The sequence below is a fragment of the Oncorhynchus keta genome, chromosome 20 (genome assembly GCF_023373465.1).
Source record: "Oncorhynchus keta strain PuntledgeMale-10-30-2019 chromosome 20, Oket_V2, whole genome shotgun sequence".
In the NCBI taxonomy this organism is placed as follows: Eukaryota; Metazoa; Chordata; class Actinopteri; order Salmoniformes; family Salmonidae; genus Oncorhynchus; species Oncorhynchus keta.
In genome coordinates, this window is record NC_068440.1 from 37259725 (window position 1) to 37269724 (window position 10000).

Genomic DNA, 10000 nt, shown 5'->3' on the forward strand with positions numbered 1-10000 from the left:
TCCAATGGAAAGGCTTTCCTCAAGTTCCAGCACATTAGTCCTAAACACCATAACATCCATTACACATTCATGCACTTCGTACTCACTTCAAATTGCAGTTTGAGGAGTACTGTAATCCGAGAAAAACCACTTCACAGTACTAATCTTCACAGACGCTGATGTTCTCCAGGAAAAGACTCAAATCACCACTTTGACACTCTGACTCTTATTAATGCCCTATTGCAGGACACACACACACACACACACACACACACACACACACACACACACACACACACACACACACACACACACACACACACACACACACACACACACACACACACACACACACACACACACACACACAGCTATGTACTATAGTGTGGTAGTTAGGATGGGATCTCACCTGCGCCTCGTTGCTGCTGAGCGAGTGCAGGTCAAGGTTCTGATCACCCTCGATCTTGAGCTCTGGCTCACAGTCAGCGATGGGCGCCTTGGGCTCTTCCCCGTCCCCTCCTTTCTCCCCCTTCTCTCCCCCGTCCTCCTCGCACTGGGAACGCCTCTTCAGGAAGGAGGAGAAGAGGCGCGAGAGGCCGCGGCCGGCTGAGGTGCGCCGGCGGGGTCTCAGCTGCACCTCCTCCTGGGGAGAGGAGTACGAGGGCGAGCCAGTGCTCTGGGGCGAGGTGGCGGGGCTGGTGGCGGCCTGGGACTCAGAGGGTCCGTGGTCAGGAGGCGTGGCCTGATGCTGCTCCGCCTCCTGCTGGCTGGGCTTCTTCTGATGCTGGCTCTCGGTCGCCTCGTCTGTTGTCATGGCAATAGCTGAATGGGAAAAACCAACCAGAGAATATAGCTGCTAGCTGCAATGCCAGGGTTCAAGCTGTGGGTCTACTGTGCAACCATCAGGACAAATTGGACACATCCCCCTAGGATGAGCTACCAATGTACTCCTTACCACACTTGCCAAATATCAGAACTCAACATCCAACAGATCATGCAATTAGCTTTTGATGTATTTTGGACCATTTTCAAATGATGTTGACAACTTTAAACGTCTTCTTCTCCATAACTGCTGGACTGATTGGCACCAAATTTGGTATATATATATATAACATCGATGTACACGACTTCAAATGCAGGACTCAAGCTCAAACAATATGGCCACTATGAGCCAATGAGCTTGCATGAATGGTTTTCCCTGTTTAGCCACCATGCGGCTAAACAGAACCTTTACAGTTTCGCTAGACTCATATCCCTGTGCCAAATTTCCTCACTCTGAGTCGAACCAATCAACAGATATAAACATGCAGCCGTTGTTGCGCCACCATGTGGTCGAGCTGCTGGCATTTGTAGAGTCTTGACCGTGTTTGGAACATGTGCCAAGTTGTTACAATACACTTATCAGTGTCTGATTTATCTGCATTCATGTGTTAGACCACGCCCACATGAATGCTTATTGGTCAGTTGTTTGACATACTCGAGTTGAAAATATAGTGTTGAGAGGCCTCCATAAAGGCCATATATTACATTCTGTGAAGATGGGTCATTCGGTGTATTTGAAGTGTTTTTCACAAAAATTGTAAATGGTGGAAAATCCATTAAGGCGGACCTCACGGGTTCTTGAGGCAAATGTGTTCCTTGTAAAGAGACGGACCTATGTACCAAGTTTCACGACTCTACATCACACGTGGTGAGGGGCGTGAGCTTTCAAAGATTGCATTTTCAATCGCTTGTTATAGCACCACCATTGGTTTAGTTGGCATTGAATCGCATGGAATTGGAATTGCCTAATAATGATGAACGCCAAGAAATACAATAGGGCTTCGCTGCTTGAACCCATAACAATTATTTGGTTGGGTAGTTTACCTGGGATTGGATCCCATGTTATTACATTGTTCACAACATTATCATTAGTTCCTATTGAGCCTATTTACACAGGGTCATTAAAGCTGCTGATACTGCTCTTCCTGATTCAATACGGTGCAGATGGTGTGGGGGGGGGACAACACACAGAGAGACAGAGAGGGAGACAAAGAGAGCAAGACAGAGAGAGAGAGAGCAAGACAGAGACAGAGCAAGACAGAGACAGAGAGAGAGAGCAAGAAAGAGAGAGAGAGCGAAAGACAGAGAGAGAGCAAGACAGAGACAGAGAGAGAGCAAGACAGAGACAGAGAGAGAGCAAGACAGAGAGAGAAAGAGCAAGACAGAGAGAGAGAGCGAGCAAGACAGAGAGAGAGAGCGAGCAAGACAGAGACAGAGAGAGAGCAAGACAGAGAGAGAGAGCAAGACAGAGAGAGAGAGCAAGACAGAGAGAGAGAGAGAGCAAGACAGAGAGAGAGAGAGCAAGACAGAGAGAGAGAGAGCAAGACAGAGACAGAGAGAGAGCAAGACAGAGAAACAGAGAGAGAGCGAGACAGAGAGAGAGCAAGACCGAGAGAGAGCGAGACAGAGAGAGAGAGAGACAAGACAGAGAGAGAGCGAGCAAGACAGAGAGAGAGAGCAAGACAGAGACAGAGAGAGAGCAAGAGAGAGAGAGAGAGACAGAGAGAGAGAGCAAGACAAAGAGAGAGAGAGAGAGAGAGAGAGAGAGACAGAGAGAGAGAGAGAGAGAGAGACAGAGACAGAGAGACACAGAGAGACAGAGAGAGAGAGAGAGACACAGAGAGAGAGCAGAGACACAGAGAGAGTGAGACACAGAGAGAGAGTGAGACACAGAGAGAGAGTGAGACACAGAGAGAGAGAGACAGAGAGAGAGAGAGAGACAAGACAGAGACAGAGAGAGAGCAAGACAGAGAGAGAGAGAGCAAGACAGAGAGAGAGAGAGCAAGACAGAGACAGAGAGAGAGCAAGACAGAGAGAGAGAGAGAGCAAGACAGAGAGAGAGAGCAAGACAGAGAGAGAGCGAGCAAGACAGAGAGAGAGAGCAAGACAGAGAGAGAGCAAGACAGAGACAGAGAGAGAGCAAGACAGAGAGAGAGAGCAAGCAAGACAGAGAGAGAGAGCGAGCAAGACAGAGAGAGAGAGCAAGACAGAGACAGAGAGAGAGCAAGACAGAGAGAGAGAGAGCAAGACAGAGAGAGAGAGAGCAAGACAGAGAGAGAGAGCAAGACAGAGAGAGAGAGCAAGACAGAGACAGAGAGAGAGCAAGACAGAGAAACAGAGAGAGAGCGAGACAGAGAGAGAGCAAGACCGAGAGAGAGCGAGACAGAGAGACAGAGAGAGAGAGAGAGACAGAGAGCGAGACAGAGACAAAGAGAGAGCGAGACACAGAGAGAGAGTGAGAAACAGAGAGAGAGTGAGACACAGAGAGAGAGTGAGACACAGAGAGAGAGTGAGACACAGAGAGAGAGTGAGACACAGAGAGAGAGTGAGACACAGAGAGAGAGAGACATATTTCCCCCAGATCACACAGATCCACAAAGAAGAGAACATAGATTTTGAAAAACTCCCATATCTACTGGGTGAAAGACAGTGTGCCATCAAAGCAGCAAGAGACATGACTATGTACAGACTCAGTGAGCATAGCCATTGTAAATACAACCCTATTGATAATATAGGACGTCTACCTCACTTGCTTTGGCAGACATGGCATGTTTCCCTGCCAATAAAAGACAGGCTATGTGCTCACTGCCCACGAAATGAGGTGGAAACTGAACTGCACTTCCTAACCTCCTGCCCAATGTATGACCATATTAGAGAGACATATTCCCCTCAGATTACACAGATCCGAGAGAGAAACAAACCCATTTGTCCAGGTTGAGAGAGAAGAGAGAGATTGATAAACTCCCATATCTACTGGGTGAAATTCCACAGTGTGCCATCACAGCAGCAAGATTTGTGACCTGTTACCACAAGAAAAGGGCAACCAGTGAAGAACAAACACCATTGTAAATACAACCCATATTTATGCTTATTTATTTTCCCTTGTGTACTTTAACCATTCGTACATTGTTACAACACTGTATATATACATAATATGACATTTGTAATGTCTTTATTGTTTTGAAACTTCTGTATGTGTAATGTTTATTGTTTATTTTTATTGTTTATTTCCCTTTTGTATATTATCTACCTCACTTGCTTTGGCAATGTTAACACATGTTTCCAATGCCAATAAAGTCCCTTGAATTGAATTGAATTGAGAGACAGACAGACAGACAGGAGAGAGAGAGACAGACAGATGAGAGAGAGACAGACAGATGAGAGAGAGACAGACAGATGAGAGAGAGACAGACAGAAAGAAAGACAGAGAGAGAGAGGACAGACAGAAAGACAGAGAGAGAGAGAGGACAGACAGAAAGACAGAGAGAGAGAGAGAGGACAGACAGACAGAAAGACAGAGAGAGAGAGAAAGACAGACAGACAGAGAGACAGACAGACAGACAGACAGACAGACAGACAGACAGACAGACAGACAGACAGACAGACAGACAGACAGACAAACAAAGAGAGAGATACAGAGAGAACAGACACGGAGAGAGAAAAAGAGAGAGAGAGAGAGATAGACAGAGAGACAGACAGAGCGCGATAGAGAATGGCTGAGCCAAGCAACACTACACTGTTCAGCTAAGCCTCGGCAGCAGAGCTGTAGGACAACTGCAGAGTCTAAGCTCCCATTGCTCCATCAGTTTAAACGTAGATAGTTTATCATGGATGATGACGATAGCTAACCCCTTAGGTGACTGTTAGATCTAGACCTAAAATCTTAAACCCCACAGAGGTAGTATTGCATTAAATCCCAGGCAGCCATTTATGCTACACATGCCCAGGAAGAGTTGAGAGGAGGGAGAGAAGAGGTAGCCATTCATATTATATTAACAGTTTTATCATTGATATTATATTTGTTATCATGGAGTGGACTTTTACAGCCCCCCTTTAAATGGTTTAATTTGGGTCAAACGTTTCGGGTAGCCTTCCACAAGCTTCCGACAAAAAATTGGGTGAATTTTGGCCCCTTCCTCCTGACAGAGTTGGTGTAACCGAGTCAGGTTTGTAGGCCTCCTTTCTTGCACACGCTTTTTCAGATCTGCCCACACATTTTCTATTGGATTGAAGTCAGGGCTTTGTGATGGCCACTCCAATACCTTGACTTTGTTGTCCTTAAGCCAACTTTGGAAGTATGCTTGGGGTCATTGTCCATTTGGAAGACCCATTTGCGACCAAGCTTTAACTTCCTGATTGATGTCTTGAGATGTTGCTTCAATATATCCACATCATTTTCTTACCTCATGATGCCATCTATTTTGTGAAGTGCACCAGTCCCTCCTGCAGCAAAGCATCCCCACAACATGATGTTGCCATCCCCGTGCTTCACGGTTGGGATGGTGACCTTCGGCTTGCAAGCCTCCCCCGTTTTCCTCCAAACATAACGATGGTCATTTTGGCCAAACAGTTCTATTTTTGTTTCATCAGACCAGAGGACATTTCTCCAAAAAGTACCATCTTTGTCCCCATGGGCAGTTGCAAACCGTAGTCTGGCTTTTATGTGGCGGTTTTGGAGCAGTGGCTTCTTCCTTGCTGAGCGGCCTTTCAGGTTATGTCGATATAGGACTCATTTTACTGTGGATATAGATACTTTCGTACCTGTTTCCTCCAGCATCTTCACAAGGTCCTTTGCTGTTGTTCTGGGATTGATTTGCACTTTTTGCACCAAAGTACATTAATCTCTAGGAAACAGAACGTGTCTCCTTCCTGAGCGGTATGATGACTGTGTGGTCCCATGGTGTTTATACTTGCGCACTATTGTTTGTACAGATGGACGTGGCACGTTCAGGTGTTTGGAAATTTCTCCCAAGGATGTACCAGACTTGTGGAGGTCTACAATTGTTTTTCTGAGGTCTTGTCTGATTTCTTTTGATTTTCCCATGATGTCAAGCAAAGACGCACTGAGTTTGAAGGTAGACCTTGAAATACATCCACATGTACACCTCCAATTAATTGACTCAAATTATGTCAATTAGCCTATCAGAAGCTTATACAGCCATGACATAATTTTCTGGAATTTTCCAAGCTGCACAGTGAACTTAGTGTATGTAAACTTCTGACCCACTGGAATTGTGATACAGTGAAATAATCTGTCTGTAAACAATTGTTAGGAAAATTACTTGTCATGCACAAAGTAGATGTCCTAACCGACTTGCCAAAACTATAGTTTGTTAACAAGAAATGTGTGGAGTGATTGAAAAACGAGTCTTAATGACTCCAACATAAGTGTATGTAAACTTCTGACTTCAACTGTACATCACATGCATTACTTTAATTTCCCTGCATCAGTACAAGCAGGAAATGCATCACATTTGCCTCATTCATTCCAACTAGGCTGGTTTTGGATTTCTCCCTGACCAATATGGCTGCCATTTCCACCCAACTATGGAACTTTGAGGGATTATGACATAGCCCCTCTAGTAATTTAATAAGATCTCTATGGTTAGAAGTCTGGTAATCCTTCTCAACGGAAGACCAATCCTGACCACTATCACCAGGCCTATTAGTGTTAAATCTATTGCATAGAGAAGATGTGATTAATCATAAAATGCACCATCGTTACTTTACCCAGCCCTGCCAACGAGCCCAGTCCAGCCCTGCCGAGGAGCCCAGCCCAGTCCAGCCCAGCCCAGTCCAGTCCAGTCCAGCCGAGCCCAGCCCAGCCCAGCCCAGCCCCCAGTCCAGCCGAGCCCAGCCCAGCCCCAACGAGCCCAGCCCAGTCCAGTCCAGCCTAGGAGCCCAGCCCAGCCCAGCCCAGCCCAGCCCAGTCCAGTCCAGCCGAGGAGCCCAGCCCAGCCCTGCCGACGAGCCCAGCCCAGCCCTGCCAGCCCAGCCCGAGCCCAGTCCAGTCCAGCCGAGCCGAGGAGCCCAGCCCAGCCCTGCCAAGCCCAGCCCAGCAGCCCAGTCCAGTCCAGCCGAGGAGCCCAGCCCAGCCCTGCCAACGAGCCCAGCCCAGCCCAGTCCAGTCCAGCCGAGGAGCCCAGCCCAGTCCAGCCGAGGAGCCCAGGCCAGCCCTGCCGAGGAGCCCAGCCCAGTCCAGCCGAGGAGCCCAGCCCAGTCCAGCCGAGGAGCCCAGCCCAGCCCAGCCCAGCCCAGTCCAGCCGAGGAGCCCAGGCCAGCCCTGCCGAGGAGCCCAGGCCAGCCCTGCCGAGGCCCAGCAGTCCAGCCCAGCCCAGTCCAGGAGCCCAGCCCAGCCCAGCCCAGCCCAGGAGCCCAGCCCAGCCCAGGAGCCCAGCCCAGTCCAGTCCGGGAGCCCAGCCCAGGAGCCCAGCCCAGTCCAGCCCAGGAGCCCAGCCCAGTCCAGCCGAGGAGCCCAGCCCAGCCCAGCCCAGCCGAGGAGCCCAGCCCAGTCCAGCCTAGGAGCCCAACCCAGCCGAGCAGCCCAGTCCAGCCGAGGAGCCCAGCCGAGGAGCCCAGCCGAGGAGCCCAGCCGAGGAGCCCAGCCCAGCCCAGCCGAGGAGCCCAGCCCAGCCCAGCAGACCAGCCCAGCCCAGCAGAGAAGCCCAGCCCAGTAGAGAAGCCCAGCCCAGCCCTGCCAACGAGCCCAGCCCTGCCAACAAGCCCAGCCCAGTCCAGCCAAGGAGCCCAGCCCAGCCCTGCTGACAAGCCCAGCCCAGTCCTGCTGTACCCAGTCTGATAGTAGTAATGAGCAATGAATCTAGTTGCTTCCCTGAGAGGGGGCCAAATCTGACAGAAAATAACAGCAGCACACAACTAGCCCAGTCCAAGATCTGCGCTGGCTTACCAATATATGATCATAATATTTGGCAAGACAGCACAGACAGATCTGGGACCAGGCTAGCAAATAACCTTCAGTGTTTTGCATTCTCTTGGATCACTCCTGATAATCTAGTCACGGTGTGTGTCTACTATTTATTCAGACCAGGACGTTCTACTCAAAGTACAGTAGGTACAGGTCAGAACAGTAGAGGACTGCCTTAGAGGAACACAAGGGCCCTTCAACAACTCTTAATACAGCGTGTGAGGCTCTACAGTTCAGAGAGCAGTGAGTTGACTTTATCAGACGCTCATTTGGAGCTCTCAGTGGACCGAGAAGACCTCGGGTATGTGTCCCAAATGGAACCCTATTCATTTTATAATACACTACTTCTGACCAGGGCCCATAGACACATCCCAGGTCTACTGTTCAGCCTCTCTCTGCTCTAAGTCTCCTCCACTCTCAGCTGCTCAGCAGTTAGGTGAGCCATAATTACCATAATCAAATAATCATCTGAATTCCAGTCTTTAAACAGTGACTCACTGCTCTGCCCAGCTCTGCCCTGCTCAGCCCTGCTCAGCCCCAGCCCTGCTCAGCCCTGCTCAGCCCCGTAGCTCCCCAGCCCTGCTCAGCCCTGCTCAGCCCCGTAGCTCACCAGCCCTGCTCAGCCCCGCAGCTCCCCAGCCCTACTCAGCCCCGTAGCTCCCCAGCCCCCAGCCCTGCTCAGCCCTGCAACCCCCAGCCCTGCTCAGCCCTGCTACTCCCCAGCCCTACTTAGCCAAGTAGCTCCCCAAGGCCTGCTCAGCCCCGTAGCTCCCCAGCCCTGCTCAGCCCCGTAGCTTCCCAGCCCTGCTCAGCCCCGTAGCTCCCCAGCCCTGCTCAGCCCCACAGCTCCCCAGCCCTACTCAGCCAAGTAGCTCCCCAGCCCTGCTCAGCCCCGTAGCTCCCCAGCCCTGCTTAGCCCCGCAACTCCCCAGCCCTACTCAGCCCTGCAGCTCCCCAGCCCTGCAGCTCCCCAGCCCTGCTCAGCCCTGCAGGTCCCCAGCCTGGTTCAGCCCTGCAGGTCCCCAGCCCGGCTCAGCCAAGTAGCTCCCCAGCCCTGCTCAGCCCCGTAGCTCCCCAGCCCTGCTCAACCCTGCAGCCCCCCAGGCCTGCTCAGCCCCATAGCTCCCCAGCCCTGCTCAGCCCCGTAGCTCCCCAGCCCTGCTCAGCCCCCTAGCTCCCCAGCCCTGCTTAGCCCTGCAGGTCCCCAGCCCAGCTCAGCCCTGCAGCTCCCTAGCCCTGCTCAGCCTGCTCAGCCCTGCAGCTCCCCAGCCCTGCTCAGCCCTGCAGCTCCCCAGCCCTGCTCAGCCCTGCAGCTCCCCAGCCCTGCTCAGCCCTGCAGCTCCCCAGCCCTGCTCAGCCCTGCAACCCCCCAGCCCTGCTCAGCCCTGCAACCCCCAGCCCTGCTCAGCCCTGCAACTCCCCAGCCCTGCTCAGCCAAGTAGCTCCCCAGCCCTGCTCAGCCCCGTAGCTCCCCAGCCCTGCTCAGCCCCACAGCTCCCCAGCCCTACTTAGCCAAGTAGCTCCCCAGGCCTGCTCAGCCCCGTAGCTCCCCAGCCCTGCTCAGCCCCGTAGCTCCCCAGCCCTGCTCAGCCTTGCTCAGCCCTGCAGCTCCCCAGCCCTGCTCAGCCCTGCAGCTCCCCAGCCCTGCTCAGCCCTGCAGCTCCCCAGACCTGCTCAGCAGCTCCCCAGCCATGCAGCTCCCCAGCCCTGCTCAGCCCTGCAGCTCCCCAGCCCTGCTCAGCCCTGCAGGTCCCCAGCCCGGCTCAGCCCTGCAGGTCCCCAGCCCGGCTCAGCCCCGCAGGTCCCCAGCCCGGTTCAGCCCTGCAGGTCCCCAGCCTGGTTCAGCCCTGCAGGTCCCCAGCCTGGCTCAGCCCCGCAGGTCCCCAGCCCGGTTCAGCCCCGTAGCTCCCCAGCCCTGCTCAGCCCCGTAGCTCCCCAGCCCTGCTCAGCCCCGTAGCTCCCTAGCCCTGCTCAGCCCCGTAGCTTCCCAGCCCTGCTCAGCCCCGTAGCTCCCCAGCCCTGCTCAGCCCTGCCAGCCCTGCAGCCCTGCAGCCCCCAGCCCTGCTCAGCCCTGCTCCCCAGCCCTGCAGCTCCCCAGCCCCTGCAGGTCCCCAGCCTGCTCAGCCCTGCAGCTCCCCAGCCCTGCTCAGCCCTGCAGCTCCCCAGCCCTGCTCAGCCCTGCAGCTCCCCAGCCCTGCTCAGCCCTGCAGCTCCCCAGCCCTGCTCAGCCCTGCAGCTCCCCAGCCCTGCAGCTCCCCAGCCCTGCTCAGCCCT

General features: G+C 53.0%; 1 protein-coding gene across 7 annotated transcripts in view; it reads right to left on the reverse strand.

The window, feature by feature from the left end:
• Positions 1–10000, reverse strand: part of LOC118379570 (protein 4.1-like) — a 129448-nt gene that overhangs the window by 104899 nt on the left and 14549 nt on the right. For all 7 annotated transcript variants that reach the window (XM_052472789.1, XM_052472785.1, XM_052472787.1 and 4 more), the window contains exon 2: positions 389–801. In XM_052472789.1, the coding sequence (XP_052328749.1) occupies positions 389–793 (405 nt within the window). In that variant the 5' untranslated portion in view covers positions 794–801. The remainder of the gene's footprint in view (positions 1–388; positions 802–10000) is intronic.